We start from the raw sequence: 27,042 nt of genomic DNA, 5'->3' as shown, positions 1-27,042 counted from the left end.
GAAGAGGCACTGCGGGAATTCCATCGTTCAAATGATATGCGAAAGCACATGAGATCATCGGAATTTTTTTCTCTGTAATCACTAACCCCTCTTCCGCCAGTTAAAGGGAAGTTTGCAAACACAAAAAAAAATGCTTGAAAACATTTTAAAAATTGCAGTTCCTGTTTTATTTTTTCCGACCTGTTGTGATATTTAATTTTCCACCGTGGGGCGAATTTTTACAGGGCAAATGCCCAAAACTAGGCTGTCTTCCTGTAGCTAATGATCTGTTTACGTGCCCAAGCATAGCTTTTTTTTTTAAACGTGTTTCAGCACGTCAACTACGTGGGTTTGCCCCGTGATGTATGTATGGAAAGAAAATGTTGGCGGTTGCGGAAGTTACGCTAGAGGGAGAGGCGGGGCGAGGGGAAAGGTATAAAGAAGGAACGGCAGAGTCGACGGTTAGCAATTTGTCGGACTGGTCACTCGAGTGATCTCACGCTGAAATTCACAGCGGCTGCTGAAACCAACTAGGAAACTCGCTGTCCAATTCCCAGTGTGAACTTACAGATCAGAAACCAGGGGGAGCAGATCTCAGGACCTTTAAACTCTACAGAGAGATAAAGGGAAATTCTCACTCCAGAGAAACCAACAAACTTCAGCGCGTTCAACTTGAAGGAGATTTAATTTAAAAAAAAAACAAACATGTCGAAAATCTGGGCACTAGCTACCGTGTTCGTCATTTTCACTTGGAACTTCACATCAGCTAAGACAGTAAGTATTTTTTAAATCTTTAAAGTAGTTTGGAAGTAAACTCCAGGTAAACAGCCTGGCTCTCAGTGAGGGTCGAGGTTACTGGGGTCACGAGTTTGAGCAATGGAGTTGCTCAAATTTTTTGTTAAAGTTATTTTTTTATTTTGTATTTGTGTTGTCAACGCACATAATATTCCACTCCCCCCCCCCCCCCCCCCCCCCCGTATCTTAACTAATATGGCAGTATCAATGTGTTTCGGTTAATGTTGCATAACATCGTTGATTAGAGTTCCTTTCTGAAACCTGTTTTGTCTGAAATAAACTGGGGGTGGAATTAGATTCTTCCGATCTGGATCGAAGTTCTTCCAAACTTTTACTGAAGTTAGTGACATCGGCGACTCGTCCCCTTCCTCCTGTGATTTTAAAATGTGTCTACCCTCTTTGCGCTCCCCCTCCCTCCAGAATATTTCCAGCGTGGTCATAAATAAGGAATGGGAGCCCTGACTGAGTGTAACTTTGTGTCGCTCTCTCTCTCTCTCCATACCCCCCTTATTACTGTGAGTGAGGGGTGGAAGGCGATCAATTGTGACTAGTGGGACATTCCCCACCCCCCTTACAATCACCATTGGTAACATGTGTTAAAGAGGGAACTGCAGATGCTGGAGAATCGAAGGTTACACAGAAAAGCTGGAGAAACTCAGCGGGTGCAGCAGCATCTATGGAGCGAAGGAAATAGGCAACGTTTCGGGCCGAAACCGTTTGAGTTTGAAGAAGGGTTTCGGCCCGAAACGTTGCCTATTTCCTTCGCTCCATAGATGCTGCTGCACCCGCTGAGTTTCTCCAGCTTTTCTGTGTAACCATTGGTAACATTCCCAGCTCCGTACGTGCGTGGAAAGTTCACATATAAAACTTTATCTCCTTGCTAAATATATCTCCAATAACAAACTTTCACATGTAGGCACTTTTAATCGCGTTTCAAAATGGATACATTTGACCTGCAAAGGAATATTCCTAAATGTTTGCATGTTGTACCAACGCACTGAAATGTTGTTCTCTCTCTACGGACGATTACATTGTTTCAATACTCTTTAAGAATTTGCAGCTGTCACCGAGTGTGCTAATGTTTCCCACAAGTACTTTGTAAAGCAACTTTGTATTTGTTGCTTATTACCGTACAAGAGGCCATTTGGCCCGTCGGGTCCACACTGCTCCCCGTGAGCAATAACATTAGACTCTCCCTAAACTTCTCCGACTCTCTTATGCCTATCACCTGCCCTCTTGGTTTCCATGCTATTAACCTTGACCAGGGTGGATATTGGCCCCACCAGCATGTCCCTGTGATGTAGGGGGAAGCTAGATCGCCCAGGGGAAACCCCAGAGATCTCAAAGGGAGTGGGCAAACTCCACACAGAAAGCACCGGGATGGTTTTGGTTTAGTTTAGAGATGCAGCGTGGAACAGGCCCTTCAGCCCACTGAGTCCGCGCCGACCACACACACACACACACACACGACAATTTACAGAAACCAATTAACCTTCTGTAAGGGGAATGGCCATGGGAATTCCCTCCACAGATGCTGCCTGGCCAGCTGAGTTCCTCCAGTACTTTGTTTTGATGTGTCTCTGTATTAAAGTACTTCCCCAGTATTCTTGTAAATCTTTCCACTATGCGAGCATCTGTTCAATTGGCTATCTAGTTGTGTGTGTTTTGTTTGGGACGTTTGAGTGCTGGATTATTTCAGAGAACCGTACTTTAAACCTGGTTTTGTTTCTATGTAATAACGCTAACGGGTAATTATCCCCGCGGAACAACACCGTGCCACTCACTTGACCAGTTGTTTTGTTTTTATTGACGTTGCCACAATGTCAACATTTACCAAAGGTAAAGTCTGATAACGAGATACGAGGCACTGATGGAAAAAAATATCGGTAATTAGATTAGACATTTTGCAAGCGCTCCAACACGAGATATTCGCGGAGCTAATATTTTTCAAGGTTGAATCGATCTTGAATTTAAGAATAGTTAAATTTGTTGACTTTAAGGATCTTTTTTTTCCTGACCTTTCTTGCAATTAAAGTCTATGTGGTTGATGGCAGCATGTCCTGGAGTGTTTTTTTAAAAATATATAAAGACAAAATGCTGGAGTAACTTTGTCTTTAAACTTTGAGTGACTCTCCAAGTCCCGCGGCATCTCTGGTGAAATTGGATAGCCAAAGTTTCCGTTCCCCCCCCCCCCCCCCCCCCCCCAAGACTCTTCTTCGGACTTTTTTGTTGTTGCTACTTTTCATTGGGGTAAATAAAGAAGGGTTAACATCTTTGTCCCCTCTACAAACTCCCACCTCCACAGTGATACAAAACCCTGTTTGTGCTTAACTTGAGCAGATTTTGGGGATTAAAAGAGTCACCATTTTGGTTCCCCAGCAGTTGTTTTTCAGTGTTTGTACAAATTCCCCTCTGTTGCAAAAGCATCTTTTATCACTCCATCTCTCAGACTACCATAGGACAATTAACGTGCAAAGTTTCTAAAGCCGAGAGCACTGGGCTGCCCTGTCTTGTATTTAATCTGCTGGTACTTGAAGCATTCTGTTTGTTTTTGTACATAATGATTTATAAAGTTTGCTTTAAGCATTTACATATTGGCATTCCAGGAATTCCTACTGTTTAAAAATTAGGTCACAGTTACTTGAGACTACACTGGAGTGTGCTGTCCTTTGTATGAAAAATGGTGGAGGGATCTGTGTGGCGCAGTGGGGAAAGCCGCTGCCTCGCATCAGCAGAGCCCTGGGTTCAATCCCGACCTTGGGTGCTGTGTGTTTGTGTGGAGTTTGCAAGTTGTTCCTGTGACTGTGTGGGTTTCCTCCGGGTGCTCCGGTTTCCTCCCACATTCCCAAAGACGTGTGGGTTTGAGGCATAGATCATAGTGGTTTGCGGGTTAATTGGTCCTCTGTAAATTAAATCGAGGGAGATGCCAGAGGGGGCAATCAAGGCAAGTAATATTATGACATTTAAAAGACACTTGGACAGATACATGGGTAGAAAAGGTTTGGAGGAACTTGGGCCATTGGGACTAGTGTAATAGGGCATCTTGGTCAGCATGGCCAAGTTGGGTCTGTTTCTATGCTGTATGACTCCATTTATTGATTATTGTATTTTAATTGAACCTGGGACTCCTGTACTATTTTGGTTTATGGCCTAAATTTGTTATATTTTAGGGGGATATGGGCCAAACGCAGGTAAATGGGGTTAACGTAGATGGGACACCTTGTTTGGCATGGGTGAGTTGGGCTGAATGGCCTGTTTCTGGGATGTCGGGACTTTCATATGAAGAAAGACTGGATAGACTCGGCTTGCACTCGTTAGAATTTAGAGAATTGAGGGGGGGGATCTTATAGAAAGTTGCAAAATTCTTAAGGGGTTAGACAGACTAGATGCAGGAAGATTGTTCCTGATGTTGGGGAAGTCCAGGACAAGGGGTCACAGTTTAAGGATAAAGGGGAAATCCTTTAGGACTGAGATGAGAGAAACATTTTTCACACAGAGAGTGGTGAATCTCTGGAATTCTCTGCCACAGAAAGTATTTGAGGCCAGTTCATTGGCTATATTTAAGAGTTAGATGTGGCCCTTGTGGCTAAAGGGATCAGGGGGTATGGAGAGAAGGCAGGTACAGGATACTGAGTTGGATGATCAGCCATGATCATATTGAATGGCGGTGCAGGCTCGAAGGGGCGAATGGCCTACTCCTGCACCTATTTTCTATGTTTCTATGATAGTTGCATAGTGAAATTGTTGAGCAGGATAAGCAACTAACCTGCAGTGTGGCCCTTTGTGTAATTGGAACAGAGTATTGATTTGGTTATTCAATGCACCCTGGGTGGAGATGTAAAACTGCCTATTCATGCAGTGGTTCAGCCACTGTACAAAACATTCCTGCTTGTGTACAGTGAAAGAAAAGGGTTGTATTTGTACAACACCTTGAGACTCCCCACTGCTCTACAGGAAGGAATCATTTTATAAACCTCTGAAACTTTAGCTACGAGTTTTAATTCCTTTGCTGTTGCACAGGAAATGAATTGGAGTATTGTTTCCATATGAAGGAAATGTCCCACTTTTCTTTGTTAAAGCAAAGTGCTGTGCTCTTCTCTGGTCTTTAGGCAGCCAAAATGCTAAATCTGCCCGTAGCTTTCTGTTTTCAGAATTTCTGTAAAAGCGATACATCTTTATTTGGAGATGCAGCAACCCCCTGCACACTAACACCATCCTACACACACCAGGGACAATTTACAAACTTTACCAAAGCTAATTAACCTACAAACTTGGAACGTCTTTAGGGTGTGGGAGAAATCTGGAGCAGCTGAATAAAACCCACACTGGAGGGTCATTGGATGAAGGGAGTGTTGACCTTCTATTTGAGTTTTGCTACTAATTCACAACTCGTGTCCCCTTCTTGTTCCATCTTCTGGAGTTATCGAACCTGTGCTAGTTTATTTTGGAGATGCAGCCTGGACCTTCAGCCCAACCAGTCCAAGCCAAGACCAACAATCACCTGTACATGAGTTCTATCCTACACGCTAGGGACAAGCCAATTAACTTGCAAACCTGCACTTATTTTTGGAATGGTGGAGGAAACCAGACCATCTGGGGAAAAGCTGCCTGGGAAACCAAGCAAAGTCCGCACGGATAGCGCCCATAGTCCGAATGGGACACTGGTCTCTAGCGTTGTGAGGCAGCAGCTCTGCTGCGTCGCTGTGTCAAGCTGCTTGGCCCATGTCGCCATTCTTTAACATTGGCCCGAGATGGGGGGGGGGGGGGGTTTGTCAATCACGAGGAGTGGCCCAATCAACCAGCAAGCTTGAATTCACAAGGAGAGATTTATTAGCATCCATCTACCAGGTTTAAGGCTGGAAGGAAGAATTTCCATCAGTGGATGAATAGTAGGCACACTGACTCTTTTCCACCAAGTGAGACAGATATAGCAACACTTCACCATCCTTCCAGATCGCCAGCCTTGAGCACTGAGCCATGCCCTCTGGGCCCCGCAATCAATTCTCCTCAAGCCCCTTTTAGGTTGCTTCTTTCCTGGCAGTTTGAGAAGAACATCTTTAGCCTTCCATACATTCATCAACAAACTAGAAAATCGTGTAGAAAAGGAGGAATTGCAAATGCTGGTTTATATATATTTTTTAAAAAGGCGCAACTTGCTGGAGTAACTCAGCAGGTCAGGCAGCATCTCTGGAGAATATGGATGGGTGATGTTTTGGGTTGGGACCCTCTAACAGGCTCAATCCTGAGGTGGGTCAACAAACGTTAGCAGTCGAGAATGAGATTAGAAAACAAATTGGGTTCTTTGGCAATAGAATTCTACCAGTTCAAACAGGAAGAACAAGAAACTTACAAATACATTGATTCAACACAATGCCATTGGAATTGCTATTCAAGCACTTGTACACTGATCGGTTTCCCAATTGAAAAGAACGACTCATTACCATGTATTTAAAGTTTAATGCAATCTGCAGGGTTTATGTGAATAGCAGCAGTCAGCGTGAAAGGACTTTGATGTTTTCAAGAACACGCACACACCAACACAAAAGGAAAGAGTAATAAAATAGTGAAGAGAGACTGATTTTCACATTTGATTATTTCAGTTTGGACAATTCCACCATGAGGTCTGATATCACCAGCTTTCAGTATCAGAACTTTGCAGACATGAGAACTGCAGATGCTAGTTTACAAAAAAAAGGCACAAAGTGCTGGAGTATCTCGGTGGGTCAGCCATCAACTATGGAGAACATGGATGGGTGACACATTGGGTCGGGGGGGGGGGCTTCTTCTGACTGTTTGTGTGGGAGAGGGTGTATTGGTTGAGAAAAAGCTGGGAGAGAGGAGGAGGGATAGAGCAAGACTAAACCTGGCAAGTGATAGGTGGATACAGATGAGGGTTTTTTTGATACAGATGGCAGCACAGTGGTGGAGCTGTTGCCTTATAGTGCCAGACTGGTTTGATCTGACTACAGGTGCTGTCCGTACAGAGTTTGTACGTTCTCCCCGTGACCACATGGGTTTTCTCTGGGTGCTTGGGTTTCCTCCCACACTCCAAAGATGTACAGGCTTTGGCTAAATTGTCCATAGTGTGTAGGATAGTACTAATGAACGGGGTGATCGCTGGTCGGCGTGGACTCGGTGGGCCGTAGGGCCTATTTCTGCGCTGTATCTCAAGTCTAAAGATGGTTGGACAAAGGCCAGAAATGAAGAGGGAAAGGGTCTGAGATGAGGATGGAAGAGGTGCGAATTGTGAAACCAGTGGTAGTTGGTGGGTTAATAGTAGATGTCGATCCGTCTGCCTCGTCATGGAAGCAGATGGAGAAATGGGAGGGAAATTGACTTTGTACGTGGCTGCACCCAACAATCATAAGTTTGTGAAGGAAGTGAATATTGTGCAAGTGTAAAGTCCCTGGGGGAGTTGGTCACACGCGGAATCTGTACCAATTTACTGTTGTGTGGTGTCTTTTTAAATTGCTGATTCTTTTTTTTTCCTCCCACAAACATGTAATTACTGATTCTGTTCCATTCTGTGTTGTAGTTTTTTTTTTGCACAATCAGCCAGCATTGCCGTTTGCTATGTCGCTCTTCAAGGGAGATGCTAAATGCATTTCGTTGTCTCTGTACTGTACACTGACAATGACAATTAAAATTGAATCTGAATCTGCCACTTTTCATTTCACTGCACATCTCGTATGTGTATGTGACGAATAGACTTGACTTGACTTGCCCCCCAACTAGAAGTGCCATGTCACCTGGGCAAGTGCCCCCTTTGTAGCCACCAACTAGTAACAACATTGACGAGCTGTTGCACATCACACCACTCTTTTTAATGGGGAGCGAATGGTATAACGGGTCCCAGAATTACAAAGCCAAAACGTCTGAAGAACGATCGAGGCCTGAAATGCCACCTATCCATGTTCTCCAGAGATGCTTTCTCACCCACTGAGTTACTCCAGCACTTTGTGTTCTTTAATGTTGTAAGCCAGCATCTGCAATTCCTGTAGTCTGAAGAAGGGCCACGGCCTGAAATATCACCCATTCCTTCTCTTCAGAGATGCTGAATTTTGTCTATCAGCAATTCCTTGTTTCTAAACTACGGTGCAGAGCTGAGGGAGGGCAATGCTGTCAAAGTACCAAAGTGCAAAAGCACTTCTCTTCAATGCAATTTTCAACAGGTGAAACAACCATTGATGTCAACAGTTATCACTAGGCTGTGCACTTTGGAATATTTCCCCTCTAAATACGATGTTGCAAGACTGTATTCTGCACTCTTGTATCTCTGCGCTACATGTGCATGGCTTGATTGTACGTATCTGATTTAATTGGATAGCACACAATTTTGTCACTATCTTGGGACATGACAATAATAAACCCCTCCCGCAAGTAATATTGTGCATTGATAGTTCACTGGGCCAATTATGCGTTTGGGGAAATTCCAGGATATCTGGGATGGGGCATCCTGCTTCCTGCTTTGTGAAACCGCGTGGAAATGGGGCCCTACGGCCCACAGTCGACACACACTAGTTCTATTATACTCGGTAGGGACAATTTAGATGCCAAATAATGTATAAAGTTAAACTTCTTTGGAATGTGGGAGGAAACCGGAGCACCTTGAGGCAACCCTATACGGTCACAGCGACAACGTACGTGTGGCACCAGAGGTCAGGACAGAACCCGGGCCTTGTTACTGCTGCACCGCTGTGCCGTCCTTGATGCTTCCAGTAAGGAAACTGAGTCGTGGCAGCATGAAGATGAAGCATAGAATTTGAGTCGATGGAAGTCTGTCTAGCAGATGTTTGGTGGCGGTTGTCGCTCTCTTTTTTCTTCCCTTGTCCCCCCCCCCCCCCCCCCCCCCCCCCACCCACCCAATCCTCCCACCATTTACTTTGTTTCGAGTGTAAATAATATGAAGTTAGGCGGAATTGTCAGCTGAAACAAAAGAGATTGGAATTCCTTTCTCAAAGGTCAGTGACTGGAGGTCTAATTGACCTTTGGTTACTGAAACCCCTTTGTCAACTTTTGTGTGCTTTTAAATGGGGCAAAGGTTGGGGGTCCAACTCTTAACAGAGTTAAGCATCAGATAACATTGGAGGTGGGGGGGGGGGGGGGGGGGTGAGAGAAGAGAGAGACGAGACAATAATATGAAAGTATTTAGGTGAGGTTAAAGATTTGAGGTTTTAAATCTTGGAATGGAAAAGCAAGGTTTGTTTTGCCTGAAGACCAATGGAAGGGGCAGCAAAGAAACTTGTCACAGATGTCGTGGGCACATAGCCCTCAGTTGTAACAAGGGGTGGTGCAGCGCTAGAAATGCTACCTTGCAGCGCTAGAGACACAGGTTCAGTCCTGACAGGATGTGCTGCTTGTATCTTCTCCCTGTGAACACGTGGGTTTTCTCTGGTTTCTACCAACGCTCCAAATACACACAGGTTTGTAGATTAATTGACTTCGGTAAAAAATTTGCAATTATATTTATGTATAGCATCAGATACGTCGGGATAGCATACAACACAAAGCTTTTCAGTGTGTAGGAACTGCAGATGCTGGTTTACAAACAAAGACACTGCTGGAGTAACAGTGGTTCTGGCTGCATCTCTGGAGAATGTGGATCGTCCACCTTGATACGTGTGTGTACCTTTGATTTAAACCAGCATCTGCAGTTCTTTCCTACAGGTTTGTAGGTTAATTGGCTTCAGTAAAAGTATGTCCCTTGTGTGTAGGTTAGTGTGATTGAAACTATAAGTGAATTAGAGGGAGGAGGATGTTGGTCAAGGGCATGAGAATTTACTTAATGGCAGGACCGCAATGAGTGCCTACCTTTGACATTGAGTGCTTGCCCTTTGAGTTTGCCCAGATAGATGGGTGCAGATCTCTCTCTCTCTCTCTCTCTCTGCCGCTAGAGTGATTCTTACAGCCATCTGAATCTTTGGGCTGGTGCCAAGTGTTTGCAAGTCCAGACCTGGGAGATCAGGTGATGGTGGTGTGATCATGATCAAAAGAGGGAAAGCATTCCCTTGGCTTGTTTCCAGAAGTCCTCTGTTACTCGTACATTGAACTCGACTTAAACCCATGTGTACCCACGAAAATTTGCACTGCAGCTATGAAAGAAAAACCTTGGTGTGGTTTTGAGGGTTGCTTTGCTCCAGTTCTTCTGCACAGGAGCTACCAAGCAACACTAAACCAGCCACTGAAAGTCTGAGATTTCAGTTTCGAATGGAAACACCACATGGAAATCAGCCCTTCAGCCTGCCAAGTCCATGCTGCCCCCAGATCACCTTGGACTATCTTTAATCAGATGTAACTGGACTTTATCTTGCACTAAACGTTGTTCCCTATATCCTGTGTCTGTACATTGCGGATGGCTTGTAATCTTTCTGCTGACTGGATAGCATGCAACAAAAGGGTATTGGAAGCCAACCAGCCTACAAACCTGCACATCTTTGGAATGTGGGAGTAATCCAGAGCACCCGGAGAAAACCCATGCAGTCACAGGGAGAATGTCCAAACTCTGTGCAGAACTAACCCGTAATCTGGATAGAACCCACGTCACTAGCACCGTGAGGCAGCAACACTACCACTGGGCCACTGTACAGTGGTGTTTGGTGTTGGTTCTCCTATCCCGTGGCAATGGGACATCCAAATTAACTCCAATCAGCCCCAAGTTCTTCCAGCATTTCTCTTTCATTGTTGTGGTACATTCTACAGTTTAGCCTCTTTCAGTCGTGGTGATTGACAGTTTCTCTGGTATTTGGTTCCATGGTGGTTTCAGCACATACATTCCAGATCTTGATCAAATCTTGTAAAGTTTAGTTGTTAACTTGAGGAGGGGGAGAAATTGATGGAGAAATTAAATATTGGGCCAGGGGAAATTATTAACTGGCTAGAATTCAACATTATATGACTATAACCTTTTCTAACATGAAATCACCTTCTGATGTTACTTGGTGAGATGTTTTCCCTGTCCATTGGTAGGGGGGGGGGGGGGGGGCTCTGCCTTTGGGCGAATGCTGGGTGTCTACAAAAGTAGTGATTGTGGTGCCTATACATTGATATCTTGCATCAGCTGTTTGATATCAATCTTCACGTATGCGAGTTGCATGGAGTCGTGTTACTTCTGCCTGTCTGGGAAGCACAGAACTCGATGCACAGAGGCGCCCACGTTATTAATAAACTAGCTTATTAGACGGTCGTAACTGCTGTCTGTCTCAATTAAACCAAAACATTAATTGAAAGTCAAGAGACACGTGGTGGATGTTTAGTTTTGGAGATGTGGCGCAGAAACTGGCCCCAGGGCCCACCGTGTATGTGCCAACCAGTGACCCCTTTACAATCCTCAACGAAGCCAATTAACCTACAAACCTGTACGTCCTTGGAATGTGGGAGGAAACCAGAGAACCCAGCAAACCCACACTGTCACAGGGAGAACGTACAAACTCCGTGCAGACAGCACCCGTGGTCAGGATCATATCCAGGTTTCCGGTGCTGGAAGGCACCAACTCTGATGCTGAGCCTTAGTGCCGCAAACTCTTATAAGCCTTCGCCTTGCATGAGTTACTGCGGAGTCGGTGTGGGGATAGTTTGGGGCTCCTCCCTGTAGATTGAGTTACCTTGTGCTGGTGATCTGGACAATCTCCTCTATGATGCTGTGTAGTGGAAGGACGTCCATTCTGTCTTTTTTGACGGGGTACTGCAATAACGTTGGGTGATCTGGGTGTCCAAGCAAGTCGTGTCTGCACAAAGCTTTAACTCTTGGTCACCTACCCATGTCCCCCCCCCCCCCCCCCCCCCCCCCCCCCCCCCCCCCCCCCAGCAGCTGCCTGACCTGCTAAGTTACTCCAGCAATTTTGTACCTGCCCTTGTGCAACCCTTTGCCTGGGCTCTGCTGCAGTGCAAGTGAAGGGTTCCCATCCACCATCTTCAATTTACTGAAGATAGATGCAAAGTGCTGGAGTAACTCTGTGGGTCAGGCTGCATCTCTGGAGAAAAGGAATGGGTGACTTTTCGGGTAGAAACCCTTCTTCCCATGGCATCTGCAGTTTTTTTTTTTTTCCCTACACCTTAATTTAACTTCTTGCATCCATGGAGCAGGGGTCAAAATCACCAATCTGCTGCTCTGGGTGGCTCCAAACAACACTCTCCCTCCCTACTCCACTGTTCGAGTTGCTTTGTTTATTTGGTTAATGCTTGGAAGTCGCCCTGCTGTTACTGTACATGTGCACACTACTAATCGAGCTCCAACATGTTGCGGCCAAGCCAGCCCGGACTTAGTGAAGGTGCTTTTTGTTTTTTAATTTCTCCCACTTTTTTTCTCCAACTTGCTTGCCTGGTGGTATGCGTGAGGTCCGTGTTTACACAGCTGTAGTGTGAAGATGTGTTTCTGACTTGCTTATCCTGCTTGTCGGTGAATTTATCAGGGCCCCCTTGCTCTCTAAGTCGTAGATTCACACGGCACAGAAACTGGCCCTTCGGCCCAACTCATCCATGCCGACTAAGATGTCCCATCTATGCTACTCCCATTTGGTTATCGCTCTTAACATTTCCATGTTCCTGTCCAAGTGTCTTTTAAAATGTTATTATTGTACTTGGCTCAGCTATCTGCTCAGGCAGCTCGTTCTATATACCCATCTGTGTGGGGGTGGGGAGGGAGGGGAAGTTGCCCCTCTGGATCCTATTAAATATTTCTCTCATCTTAAAGGTCCTGTAGCTCTTGGTTACCCTGCTCGGGGTAAAAGACTGCATTAATCAGTCTGAAGAAGGGCCCTGACACAAACGTCACCTAGCCATGTGACATGTTCTCCAGGGATGCTGCATGACCCCCTGTTACTTCAGCATTTTGTCTTTCCTTCATAATGTGATACGCCCATCAACCTCCTGCACTCCAAGGAATAAAATCCTAGCCTGCCCAATCTCTCATAGAGAGTACTGCCAACGCAATCTGAAATGTTTCTTGCTCCAGCCATTGCTGTATGTGGAGAGCCTTCATGCAAGGATATTGTCAGATGCTCGGGTAACCTAGAACTTGGTGAGGAGAGGGTGAGGTGCAGGCAGCTGAGGGCACAGCTGATAATGGTACAAGCTGTGGGATACGTGCAAAGATCAAAGCATCTTACAGAGATTGAGGAACAACAAGATAGAGCAGTGCCAGAGACCCAGGTTCGATCCTGACTGTAGGTGCTGGCTGTCTGGATTTTTAAAGTTCTTCCTGTGAGTGTGAGGGTTTTCTCCAGTTTTGTTGTTTGTAGGTTAGTTGGCTTTGGTAGAATTGTAAATTGTCCCTAGTGTAGTGTAGAATCTGAGTCTGTGTGGAGGATAGTCCTGGTGTTTGGGGTGATCACTGAACAGCGAGGACTCTGTGGGCAGAAGGGCTTGTTTCCATGCTGTATCTCTGCAGTAGACCCATGTGAAGAAGTCTTTCTTCCCACCCCCACCCCCACTGTCTGTAAAACCTACTCTCTGAGTTATCTGTGAAGCCCCTTTAAGATTTGGCACAAACTAAGAGAGGATTTGGCAAGAGGCAAATTTGTACGTCCTGTTACGGTAAAAATGTCCATGACTAAGAAGTTGTTGCAACAAAGTGATTCAGGGATGTCTCGGAACAAATTCTTCATGACTAACCTTGTGATGGGATTGTTTGAAACAAATCGAGTGGCAGTAACATTGTAAAGTTACCCCCACACTCTATGGCGTAATTGGAGAGGGGGGGTTGGAAACAACTTGAATTTTAATGCTGACATGAGAAACAGCAGATACTGGAATCTTGAGAAAACGGCAAGTGCTGGAAGAATGGTCCCAACCTGAAACAGCACCTATCCACGTTCTCCAGATATGCTGCCTGACCTGCTGAGTTACTCCCACCCTGTTTTTGGTTTTTAATTTCAATGTTGCCCTGCTGAATTGCATAGACTGGCCACAATGTACTGTATGGCAGGAGCCATTTGGCCCTTCTAAACTAGCCCACAATTCAATTAGAAATATAGCCAAAATGAAGAGTTGTCTACTTAACTTGTTTGATATTCAATACAATGATAGTCTTCTCTCTGTGTTGCCATCTTTCTCTATTTAGTTTGACACATGTACAGTGAAAAGTTTTTTTTGGATGCTCTCCAGTCAGCAGAAAGACTATACATGATTACAATTGAGCCATCCTTGGTGTAGAGAGATCGGATGAAGGGAATATTGTTTTGTGTAAAGTCCAATTAAAAATTGGTCTGAGAATTTCCAATGAGTTAGATGGTTGGTCTTTCTCTTGTTGATTAGATGGTTCAGTTGCCTGATAACAGCTGGGAGGAAACTCCCAAATTTTGACAGTGTGTTTTTGCACTTCTGTACCTCTTGCCTGATGAAAGAATTTTCCAAGACGTCAAGCTCCATAACACCAGAGCCCTATCCTTACATGTGACAGCTGAGAAGAAATTTACAGTTTAGAGAGACACGGTGGAAACAGGCCCTTCGCCCTAACGAGTCTGCGCCAACCATCGATCCTATACGCTAGGAGCAATTCACAGAAACACGTATATCTTTGGAAGGAAACCAGAGCACCCGGAGGAAACCCACTCGGTCACAGGGAGAACGTACAAATTCCGTACAGACAGCACCCTTGGGCGGGATCGAACCCGGGTCTCTGGCAGCAGATCTACCTCTGCACCACTGTGCTTCCCTCATCTGCCAGCCTAGGCTGTGACTGCCAGGAATTATTGGCGCATGCTGTTGGTAGGAATAATTGCAGTCTACTGATACTACAGATGGTGACTCCTTAATCCTTTTTTTTTTGAGCAGTACATTAGTAAAATAAATTAATTGGAGTCATGATCACTGGTAACCTTATCTCTGCAAACTGGCTGGGGAATCTCAAACTTCCCAAGTGCAAGGTAGTGAGTGGTGTGGCTGGGCGTAGTTGATAGTGGTGAAAGATGTTAGGAGGAGGACATATGGTGCTGTTGCAGTGTTTATTATCTCTCGAGTCAGTCTTGCAGCGTGGAAACAGGCCCTTCGGCCTAACTTGCCCACAACCTGTCCCCTCTAGTCCCACATTCCTGCTTGGCCCATATCCTTCTAAACCTGTCCTTTCCATGTACCTGCCTCAACTACCTCCTCTGGCAGCTCGTTCCATACATCACCACACTTTGTGGAGAAAATTTACTATTTTAGTGTTGGCGTTGTGCAAGCGTTAAAATAAAAAGTAACTCTATTGCTCCACTATCACAGGTTTTTAAATACTTTTAAAAAAGGGCTCGAGGGTCAGGCTTGTTTTTTTGAAATTGGCTGAGGATTAATGTTCAAGCCTGCTGTGGATGAGCTGTAACTGAGCTGTAGGAAGGTCGCTGGTTATGTGTGTACAAATGGAGTGTGGAAATGGGATGGCTGCCAACGGTTTCGTTGAGCTATTTGCCGTTGCTTGCTGCTGGAATGTTAGCTATGTGGCTGAAGGGCTGTAACTCTACACTCCATCCTATTTAAAATCTCTCCTCTCCCCTACTTGCACCTTCTCTCTCCAGCCCCACCGCAGCTCAATTAACCATTGCTTGTGTAGGGCGCGGTTAGTGTGTGTGGCGTTGGTCTTGTGTCATAGCATTCTTGGTTTCTCAAGAACCCCCTTTACTCCAATCTAGAACCCCTGCCCAACCTCCCCCTCCTGGCACCCTGAAAGCATTGATTTCTCTCTCCTGTATTAATTAAGGATTTCATTCCTTGGAGCTAGGGAGGGTGAGGGGTGATCTTGTGAAGGTGTATAAAATCATGAGAGGATTAGATGGGGTGAATGCAATCATTTACCCAGAGTAAGGGAATCGGGAACCAGAGGGCATGGGTTTAAGGTGAGAGGGGAAGGGGGAAGATTTAATAGGAATCTGAGTGGCAGCTTTTTTTACACAATGGGTGGTGGGTACATGGCATGAGTTGCTGGAGGTGGGATTTGAGGCAAGTATTGTCACACGGACACAGATCCATGGATAGGATGGGTTTAGAGGGATATGACCCAAACACGGACAGGTGGGATTAGTGTAGATAGGCCTTGTTGATCAACTGGGCAAGTTAGGCCAAAGGGCCGGTTTCCACATTGTATAATTCTGACTCTGATTCTATTACCTGCCAGGCTTTGTCTTGTTCCTCCTTGCTTCCTGCTTTCTATCCCCATAACAATCAGTCTTCAGGGTCCCATCCCAAAACATCACCTATTCATGTTCTCCAGAGATTCTGCCTGGCCAGTTGCCTGACAAAAGATGGGGGGGAAAAACTATCCCGGAATCTGGAGCATTTTCACATTTCTGTACCTCTCGCCTAATGGGAGAGGAGGGCGAGACTGGTCCTTGATTATTTATGCTGGTGGCCTTGCCGAGGCAGCATGAAATGTAGATGGAGTCTGTACTTTGTCTGGTTTGTGAGACGGAATGTTCTGTTCAGCTGAGAGAAGGTTGAAGCTCCAAGGTTGTCAATTCCATCTCACTCGGTCTACAACGCCATGAGCATTCTAGCTTGATGCACCATGGGTAAGGTGTAGATGAAGCACAAGGTCTGGAGGAACTCAGTGGGTCGGGCAACACCTCTGGATGCTGGGTGATGTTTCTGATTGGGGTCTTTCTTCACATGTCAGACCACCTTTGTCCACCTATCACTTGCCAGACTTTGTCCTGTCCCTCTCGCTCACCCTTTTAGTACACAGAAGGGCAGTCAGTGCTGGAGTAACTCAGCTAGGCAAACTGCAACCCTGGCGAACATGGGTGATGATTTGGGTCTGAAGAAGGGTCCCATCCTGAAATGTCACCTATCCATGTCCTGACCCGCTGAAGTACTCCAGTCTCCAGCTACAGTGGGAAACAGGATTCCCTGTTACTGGTAATGGGTGTACTCCTTGTGTTGAATTTGATACCAGCCTCGTGGATTGTGATAGCTGGATTGATTTCAATAATTAAATTACGTTTTCTGGTTTGGACGCTCTGGATTTAATTAAATTGGTGGAAATAAAACCTCAAAATTAGATTTCGTTGTCACGTTATTTGAAGAGAGGTTCTCTGTCTCTCATCCATCTGCATTAATAAGTAGGCTATATATTTATAGCTCCCTTCCTGTTTATGTCCTCTATGGAATGCTTTCACTAAAACAGTAAGAATGTCACACTTGTTTTCTCCACCAGCATGTGATTTGGAGCCTGACCTTCTTGAGAAAGAGAGAGCAGGGTGGGGTCTTGATTGAGTTTAGCGATACAGCGTGGTGATGGGCCCTTTGGCCTACTGACAAACTTACAAAATTCATAAGGGGTTGGACAGGCTAGATGCAGGAAGCTTGTTCCCACTGTTGGGGAAGTCCAGAACTAGGGGTCACAGTTTAAGGATAAGAGGGAAGTCTTTTAGGACCGAGATGAGAAAATCATTTTTTACACAGTGTGGTGAATCTGTGGAATTCTCTGCCACAGGAGGTAGTTGAGGCCAGTTCATTGGTTATATTTAAGAGGGAGTTAGATGTGGCCCTTGTGGCTAAAGGGATCAGGGGTATGGAGAGAAGACAGGTACAGGATACTGAGTTGGATGATCATATTGAATGGCGGTGCAGGCTCGAAGGGCCGAATGGCCCACTCCTGCACCTATTTTCTATGTTTCTATGACTCGGCGCTTACCAGCAATTGGCCTGTACGCTAGCACCATCGTACAGATTAGGGACAATTTACAGAATTGTCAGAATTTGCAGAAGCCAATCAACCTCCCAACCTGCATGTCTTTGAAGTGTGGGAGGAAATCTGAGCACCCGGAGAGAACACACGGGGAGGACGTACAAACTCCATACAGACATCACCCGTAGTCAGGATCGAACCTGGGTCTCTGGTGCTGTGAGGCAGCAACTCTACTGCTGCACCACTGTGTCACCCCAGTCGCTGAAACTAAAATCTTTGGTTAATCAACTTCTTCTTCTTGCGTATGGCGTGCACAGCCTAAAGTTGTAGGACAACTTGGTCTATTTGATCTTATTTGACTATGCACACCGGGTGGATTGCATTAGTCAAAACAGGGCGGACCACGTGAAGGTTGCAATCTTCCACCCCGGTTAATCAACTGATGATAACTCATTTGGGGGGGGGGGGGGGGGGGGGGGGGGGTGAGATTTTGGGGGACAGGGCAGTGAGGATGGTGGGTGATGCAGCGGGTAGAGCTGCTGCCCACCCTGCCAAAGACCCCAGGTAGGATCCTGACTGGGTAGTGTCATTTTCTGCCTACAGTTTTGAAATATATTCCTATGTGCAAACGCAATCCCAGCTTGTGTACAACGTGTATAGAATGAGGTCACTGAATGGCCCGTTTTTCCATGCTGTGTATCAATTAAATCAATCAAAAGCTCTGATATTTAAGTATTGCTAGTGTAATGACTATACTGACCAATGTTTTTTATTTAAACCCTGAAACAGCTAAAGGATGTTGACACGAGTCATCTCAATGAGCTGGAAGGTTCTGGTTATGAGGAGTCCAGTCCGTACCCTGGCCACGTGAATGAATATGGTTCTGGATATGGTTCTGGAGATGACGTTGACAGTGGTAAATATCTTGGGGTTTTTTTTTTAAAGTGAAATGGATTTATTTTGTGTGGTGATGTAATGGGATGGGTTGAATATTTTTCCTTCTGAAAATTTCAGGGAGAGAAATGTACAAAATCAGGGGAGGAATAGATCGAGTCTTCCAATGGTACAAAGCTCCCCCATCAATACTAATTGTTCAACTTGCCAACTTTGAGATACACCATACATAGATACACTCAAGCCAAACTCGAGTATAATAGATGGTACAAAGGGAAAGATAGAATGTGGTGTCTGGTTTTCAGCATTGTAGCACACCAGTTCTAGAGGGGGGGGGGGCGGGGAGAAGCTGTTCCTGAGTCTGGTGGTTGGCGCTTTCAACCTTCTGTACCTTTTGTCAGATGGGAGCAGGAGAAGGAATGACTGGGGTGGGATAAGACTTTGACTAGGTTGGCAGCTCGGTGTAGTCAAGCTCCCGATGTATCACTTGGAAAGGTTCCCCCCCCCCCCCCCCATCCCATTCCATACTCTATTTAACCATTCCGCCATTAGTTCCAAAAGGCCTTCTTGTTTGCAAGTTTTAATTTGACTATATTTAAAAAAAAAAAAAAAAGTTGTTCTTTCACAATTCATTCTAATGTAATATTTGAATATTCCTTTCCTGCATTCTTATCTACTGATTGGGTGAGATTAGCAGATGATAATTATGTGGTCAGCATAGATCCAACAGTCTTGTTCCAATCCCTTGATAGGCAATCCATTCACTTTGAGATTAATCCGGATCGTGATGCATTTAGGATATTTTCATTGCTCAAAGATACACGCAATGCTGGAGTAAGTCAGTGGGGCACGCAGCATCATTGGAGAAAGGGAGTAGGTGATTTTTTTTGAGTCGGAACCCTTCAGTCGGTGTGCCTACTTTGAAAACATTCTCCTCCTCTCTCTGACAGGAGTTCTGCAACGCCCTCTCTCACTGCTCTGGCCTCTTTTCCACTTTAATTTATGTTCTTACAAAGCAACTTACAATTCTTAAGGGGTTGGACAGGCTAGATGCAGGAAGATTATTCCTGATGTTGGGGAAGTCCAGAACTAGGGGTCACAGTTTAAGGATAAGAGGGAAGTCTTTTAGGACTGAGATGAGAAAATCATTTTTTACACAGAGAGTGATGAATCTGTGGAATTATCTGCCACAGAAAGTAGTTGAAGCTAGTTAATTGGCTATATCTAAGAGAGTTAGATGTGGCCCTTGTGGCTAAAGGGTTCAGGGGGTATGGAGAGGGCAGGGATGGGATACGGAGTTGGATGATCAACCATTGAAGGGCCGAATGGACTACTCCTGCACCTATTTTCTAGGTTTCTGACCCAAAACGTCATCGCCTCCTTTTCTCCAGAGATGCTGCCTGGCCCGCTGAGTTATTCCAGCATTTTGTGTCTATCTTGGGTATATTTTTAATGCTCTGTGCCTGCCCTGCAGGAATTCTGTGAGCTTGTCTGACCATTGGCTCAGCCTGCCCCCTCCCCACCCCCCCACTCCCACGTGCGACTGTCGAGTACTGTTGCTGATCTGCTGACAAAAGAGGATGTGGCTTTGAGGAACTCGTAGCTCATTACTTCAGAAGCTGCATTTCCCTGAATCACATTACAGCCTGTAACTGTGGGGGATTTCTCTGCTCTGCTTTGCCTGTTAACAACACTTTTCTGCAACACGGTGGTGGGAATGGAAACTTCAGCCTGCCTGCTTGGGGGAAATGCCACCAATGTGCTCAAATGATCATTATCACCTGCATTTTTAGTGAGATTGATTGAAAGATTTGGGTCAGCACCTGTGACCTGCGTGGGTGCTCTGGTTTCCTGCCACGCTCCAAAGGCATGTAGGTTTGTAAGTTAATTGGCTTTGGTAAAAATTCGTGAATTGTCCCCAGTGTGTAGTGTATGGGGTGATCGTTGGTAGGTGCGGACTTGTTTGGCCGAAGGGCCTGTTTCCACACTATCTCTAAAATAAACATGGAGAAGGGGCCCTTATCCACGGTCCGTGCCAACCGTCAATCACCCATTCACAGTTCCATGTTATCCCCCTGCCTCGTGCCTCCCTACATACTAGGGGCAATTTATAGAGGGCCAATTAACCTACAAACTCGCACATCTTTGGAGTGTGGGAGGAAACTGGAGCACCCGGAGGGAAAGACATGGGGTCCCAGGGAAAATGTGTAAACTCCACACTTTTCTCCTCCGTTCTTCTGTTGAACGGATAATGCGGCAAGGCTCTGGAACCAAGCGTGCCTGAAAGCATTGGAGTCTATCTGAGTTTGCTGTGGAAAGGGCTGATAGGAACACAGTGGTGGGATATCTGCTCATTGACCTATTTGTCTATGGTTGTTGTCTTGTGGATCGGTAGCCTACCCTGAGGATCATTCCCACTTAATTCCTTGGTCTCCTTTTCTGGTCTTATTGCCTCTCGTGGGACGGGGGAGGGAAGCTTGTCTAAATGTTGTGAGTGGTAGTTAATTTTCAGTGTGCTAACTAGATTTTCTTTTCTCTTTCAGATGAAGAAGACGATCCAATCGATGATGAGGTAAGATAAGTTCCATTCCCCATTCAACAATAGAGTGGTATAGGGACTCGGTATTGAAATATTGGGCTGTTTATTGACTGGTCAGCGAGTAGGGTTTACAACATTGCCCAAACTATTGTTTTTGTACACAAAGGGGCTGGTATGAACAATTATTAAAACATTTCTCTTGGCCTGATAATTAAATTATGACATTTAACACTTTAAAGTCCCATACTGCTGCGTACCGCCACAAAGCGCTGGGACAAACCAAAGAATTGCACAGACTAGACCATTCAGCTCTTCCATCGCTGATGGCTGTGTACTTCACAATCGAGAGAACATTTAATGTGGATATAGCTAACTTGTTGGCCATCTTTAAAATTACCCCTGGAGTTGAGGTCTGGGTTAAGAATCTATATTGTGTGCCATAGGTACACAATAAAGAAGGTAAATTTACATTCTAAAATGGTAAACTTGATTTATAAAAGAAAAGACAATCCACAATGTTCCATGTCCACACAATTAGACAGCAGTTTTAAAAAATGAAATAATTGGTCAATGGTGTTTTTATTATCATGTGTGCAAATGCAGAGTGAAATTATTTTCCTGCGTACCCGTTTAGGCTAATTATTGTCACGTGCACCAAGGTACAATGAAGTGGTTTTAGTCTAGACTGGGGTACAGTGAAGTGGTTTTAGTCTAGACTGGGGTACAGTGAAGTGGTTTTAGTCTAGACTGGGGTACAGTGAAGTGGTTTTGTTTGTACTGAGGTACAGTGGGAAGCGTTTAATTGCATGCTAACCAGTTGACGGAAAGACAATAGATGATTACAATAGTCCAGTAGACTATTGGCATACCTAGGCACATCCCCGATTAACAGAATGTTCACTGAGCCTGTGTGGAAGAGTGAAACGAGCTCTGATTTCTAATGCAAGTGTTCTTCCCTTAGGATGACGATGAACGGGACAATAACATCCCTGACCTTGATGTGGCCGTGGTTGAAGAGAGCCCTGTGCTGAGCAACGAGGTACTCCTGAACAAAAATGCCCCGTCAAATGATGATGTCAACAACCGGATTGCTTTGGCCAGCACCAACAACAACTCCAGCGTGTTTGCAAGCACGGAAATGCTAGCAGGTACAGGAGACATGATAGAACATAGAGCAGCATAGCACAGGACCAGGCTGTGCTAGACTATTGGACTGCATTAGCTACAGGGAGAGTCTGGACAAATGCACTGTTTGCTCTAGGGCATTGGAGACCGAGGGGGGGAAACAAGATAAATTTCCTTTCCGGGACTTTCAAGGGTCACAAAAGTCATTGGAATGGAGTTAGGAAGTGTGAAGGGAGACTTTGGTTGCACTAGGGATCTCGGCCTTGGTTCTGGCATTATATGTTTTTACAGTTGGTGAATTTTTTGTTATTTACTGAGTAACAAAACAATCCTGTTGTACTGCTACAAGTACGACTTTAATTTTTCTGTTTTGGGATAATATGACAATAAAATGATCTTGACTTGGTTATCACACCTGTACCCCTTGGAATAAACGGAGTAACCCTTGGAACGGAAATTAGGAAGAATTTCAGAGTGGTGAATCTGGAATCCATTGCCACAGGCAGCTGTGGAGGCCAGGTCAATGGGTATTTTTTAAGGTGGACATTGGCAGATACTTTATTAGTAAGGTGTCGGGTTATGGGAAGCAGGGAGAATGAGGTTGAGTGCAGCTGCCTCACAGTGATGCAATGGTAGAGTTGCTGCCTTACAACACCAGGGTCCTGGGTTCCATCCTGACTGCGGGTACTGTCTGTGTGAGGTTTATACATTCTCCCACGTGGGTTTTCTCCAGGTGATCTGGTTTCCTCCCACATTCCAAAGACTAGCAGCTTTGTAGGTTAATTGGCTTATGTAACTTGTTCCTAGGTATTAGACATAGAACAAGTGTGTGGGTGATTTTTTATTATTTTTTTTTTGGTCAGCGTGGGCCGAAGGGCCTGTTTCCACGCTGTGTCGCTAAATGGGGAGAAGAAAAAAAGGAAACATCGGGTATTTTTTAAAAGCAGAGATGACAGATTCTTGATTAGTAAGACTGACAAAGGTTATGGCGAGAAGGCAGGAGAATGGGGTTGAGAGGGATAGGTGGATCGGCCATAATGGCGGACTAGAGTCGATGGGTCAAATGGCCTCATTGTGCTTGTATTACTTCTGGCCTTATGAACTAATTGCTGTGACTCTCTTCCTCAGCCATGATCGCTGGTGGGACCATAGGCCTCCTGTTTGCCATCCTGCTCATCTTGCTGCTGGTCTACCGCATGCGGAAGAAGGACGAAGGCAGCTACGACTTGAGCAAGAAGCCCATCTACAAGAAGGCGCCCACCACTGAGTTCTACGCATAAAAATGAAAACCTCAGCAGGCATTTCTGAACAACAGACTTTATAATCTCTCTGACCACCTGCCTTCACCAAACTGGGAGAAGTGGAGCAACTACTTGCAGCTAGTTTAAAGCTTCTGCTAATCTTTTGTATTCTACACATGAAATCCACTGTCAACTGGGGAAATTGTCTATCCCAGATATATTAAAAAAAAAACAAAACATTATTTTGTAAAGACGAGGCTGGAAGCTACAACATAGCATTGTCCGTTACTTGCACGTTGAGTATTTCTGCCACGTGTTGTGGTGAGGGAGGAGGAGAAGGTGATGAGACTTCACTGTCCTAACATTTCCATTTTACTGTTTGTTTTCACTTTGCCCCAAAACCATAATTGGTTTCCCCTGTTGTCTGGTACTGCCGGGCAGCTCTGTGGAATAGCCTAGCTTTCTCAGAAACCTTCTGTCTCGAACACTAACCTGCACCTGCAACACCCCTCTTTAAAGAACCACAATTGCATTTCCTTTGGAAAGTTTTTTAAAATGTCAAACTGCTTTGAGTTGATGTTTCCCAGCACAGGAAATTGTTCGCATCTGTATATTTTTTTTTATTTTTTTTTTTCTCTCAAGTTCTCCCCAAAAAAAAAGCAAAATTTGGTTTTATTAAATTTGCTGTAGTCGTGTGCTGAACCATAGATCAAATTTTGTAGCATTTTATTACTATACAACTGCATTCACTGGCAAAATCTCTAGGACGTTTTTTTTTTAACAAATTTCCTGCTTTTTAAATTATCTTAATATGTTAATACCCTCTTTATTTCAGTGTGACTATTTTTAAACACTGTTTTGAATGAATGACTTAAATTTTATGGATATTCTTATCTATTTGCTATTTCATTTTATACACAATATGATTATTGATAGTGTCCATTTTCTTTACATTGGTGCTTCACAAGAAAATGTAGGTCGGTCATAGAAGTTATTTTATAATAGAGATAGAGACATTTGTTCTTTAAAAAAAAAAAAAAAAAAAAAAAATAACCCAACTTTCTGGAGGAAAAATATTGCCCCTTTTACTTTCTATGGTAGGAAGGATAAACTGCCAACATGTCACAGTTGAACAGACCAATCTTCATTTAGCAGTGAATTTGACCAAGTTTCTTGGTGCCAGGAGACTTTGATATTAAGAAACATGTACATGTCAACCACCTATCAGTCTGCAATCCCATTCCCTGGGTACTTGAGGTAATTTTAATTTAAGTCCTTTTCGGGATATTTTGTACACTAATCTCTTTCTCAAGTAATCAAAGTCTCTCTCTTTGTGTAAACTCTAGTAACGTGAAGGCCTTTGACATTGCTTTTATTTAATTTGGCTGGGTTTATTCTTGAGGCTAACATTCTATGACAATTGGAATCGAAAGAAAATGTTTGCAGAAATGAGAAAAAAGTTTTTAAAAGTACATCTGGCTATTTGCCATCTGAGAAGCCTTGGCTCTGGCCTAAATCTTCCTATGCGTTGGTGTATAAATACAACTCTTAAATATGTAATCAAGAGTATGGGAGAGCAATTTATGGAATAAATTATTTTAACTCGTTTATGTTTGGCTTTTAGTCCTGTATATGTTAAATGTGTTTCCTGTTGAGCAATGTCAATTTGTACATACTCTGGCCCATTCAGACTGAATTACCATTATGTTTTTCAGCAAGGAGGGTTATCTCACTTGGATTATTTGTGTGTGACTCCTTTGAAAATCCCATTGGACACAGCCACAGTATGGTGGCTGTGTCCAATATTAAGGGGGGGGGGGGGGGGGGGGCAGGTGGGGAAGACAGTGAAAACAGTGAAAACATCTGATGTGGGATTTGGAGAGAATTGCAAACCTCAGGACCAGAAAGTTGAGGGTGTGATAAATGGGAACAAAAGGAAAAATCAATGTTTTTTTTTTTTAACTCTTACTCAAGACAACTGACCTATAACCCTTTGGCATGTAGGAGAAAACCAGAGCATCTAGAGAAAACCCACACGTTCACAGGGAGAGCATACAAACTCTGTACAGACAGAACCTGTAGTCAGGATCAAATGTTGGGGGAATAAGATCAGCTAGTAAGATGCTGTTGTTGATGTTCCTTTTACCCAAAAAGCTTGCTTTGGGAGTCAACCCAAAACATTGCCTGTCCAATCCCTCCACGGATGTTGGCTGACCCATTGAGTTCCTCCAGCTCTTTGTGTTTTGCTCCTGATTCCAGCATCTGCAATTTCTTGGCTCCACACCATTGTAATGGCTTCACTAAACTTGAAGTTGGATTTGGTTAGTTCCAAGTCTTCTTCATCTGTGAGTCGTTTTGGAGCAGTTTATCTGAAGAGAGAGATTGGGATGGAAACATCATGTACAGAGCAGGATTAATTACGTTAGTACTTCCATCCTTCAGTACTTTAATGGAACAAAATTCTTGCATGTAGCTGTAGTAATGATTACACATTAACACATCAAGGTCTAATTTCCACCCCATTCAGTGCCACAGGTTACTGAATTGTAATCTGTATTACTTTGGGTATTTGAGGTTTAAGCCAACGATATTTGTTGTCTGGCCAAGATTAAATGACTGGTGTTCTCTCACTGTAACCCCATCATAGCCCCTTTTTGGCCATTGGGTAATAAGTGCTTTTATAAAACAATCTTGTTTCTCCTTGAATGAGCCCCTGCTCTGGGGAAACTCTTTGCACAGTTGGGTCCTTGTGTATTGAGAAATAAGTCCCGGTACAATTTACTATGGGGGGGGGGGGGAAATATAACTTTGTTTTTTTCAACAAAACTATATTTTGGTACGCAAAATAATTTTAGTGATTCTTTGGATTGATGTTCGATGTAAATATTAATGGCAACATTCTTAATGGCACGGCGTGGGAGAGGGGTAGGGATCTTATAAACCAGGAACGCATCACAGAACAAATCTGTTCATCTAACCCCTACAACAATTCAACCCAAAATAAAGCAGAACAGGAATGATATAGTGGAGCATTGCTTTTAACATTTTAGCTTTGAAGTCGGGCTTCATTCATCTGTGCTAACTTGTGTGTTTAATCTGGGTATGGCGTGCCCTTGTGTTTGGGGAGGGCAGGATGGGACACAAGCTTCCTGTGTTTTATGGTACTTGGCCACCTGGGGTTTCTGAAGAGATTTGAGTTGTGAATTGTTGGGGGATGGGGGGGGGGGGGGGGTTGCTGAAGTTCCTCAAGAATTGGTGCCCAGTCCAGAACTAACCTCTTCCCTCATTGGGATGGTGAGGTGTACAGATGGTGGAGAAAGTGCCAACATTTTCTTCCAAGTGCCTCAGATAGGATCTTGTACACAGATGGGCACGTCGATGGCATGCTGGAGATGTATGGCGCTATCGAGTGCCAAAATATTCCACTTTAGGTGTTGCTACTCTGAATCCCGGTATACTTTGTGTGTGCTATACCTACACTGGTCTGGGTCTACACTAAATCCATGCCGTCACTCCCAGTTCCAGCAGATAACGGAGTCTAATTTTTTCCTTATTAACTTGCCAAGTGAGAAACATGCAGGATTGGCTGGAGCACTGGTCTATACACCCAGTCTCATGTTGGATTCCATGGAGAAATGTCAGATAGCATCTCTTTGTTTCCCAATTTGTAAGGTTAAAATTGCTCCAAAGTTCAAAACTGTCTTAACACCAGTGGAAAAAGCTGTAACTTGTCTCTGTTAACTAATTATTATGTCTATGGAATAAAAATGATTTTTTTGCTATTTTCAGATCTGTATATATTCATATGTTTTAATTTGTTCTATTTCTGGATGTATTATGTAAAAAAAAAATAAAGTTATCTTTACACAGGC

The 27,042-nt window shown here is 44.3% G+C and overlaps 1 protein-coding gene across 1 annotated transcript; it reads left to right on the top strand.

Annotated features, from left to right (window-relative positions):
- Positions 1 to 404: 404 nt before the first annotated feature.
- On the top strand, positions 405 to 27,042 carry sdc4 (syndecan 4). Its single transcript, XM_055652280.1, has 5 exons — positions 405 to 753; positions 18,161 to 18,287; positions 20,809 to 20,837; positions 21,766 to 21,952; positions 23,058 to 27,042. Exons 1-5 carry the CDS (start codon positions 685 to 687, stop codon positions 23,207 to 23,209), a joined length of 564 nt encoding a protein of 187 aa, XP_055508255.1. The 5' UTR covers positions 405 to 684; the 3' UTR covers positions 23,210 to 27,042.

The sequence above is a fragment of the Leucoraja erinacea genome, chromosome 21, assembly GCF_028641065.1.
Source record: "Leucoraja erinacea ecotype New England chromosome 21, Leri_hhj_1, whole genome shotgun sequence".
Classification (NCBI taxonomy): Eukaryota; Metazoa; Chordata; class Chondrichthyes; order Rajiformes; family Rajidae; genus Leucoraja; species Leucoraja erinaceus.
Note: the sequence above shows the minus strand (reverse complement) of the source record. Positions and strands in the feature narration are given on the sequence as shown.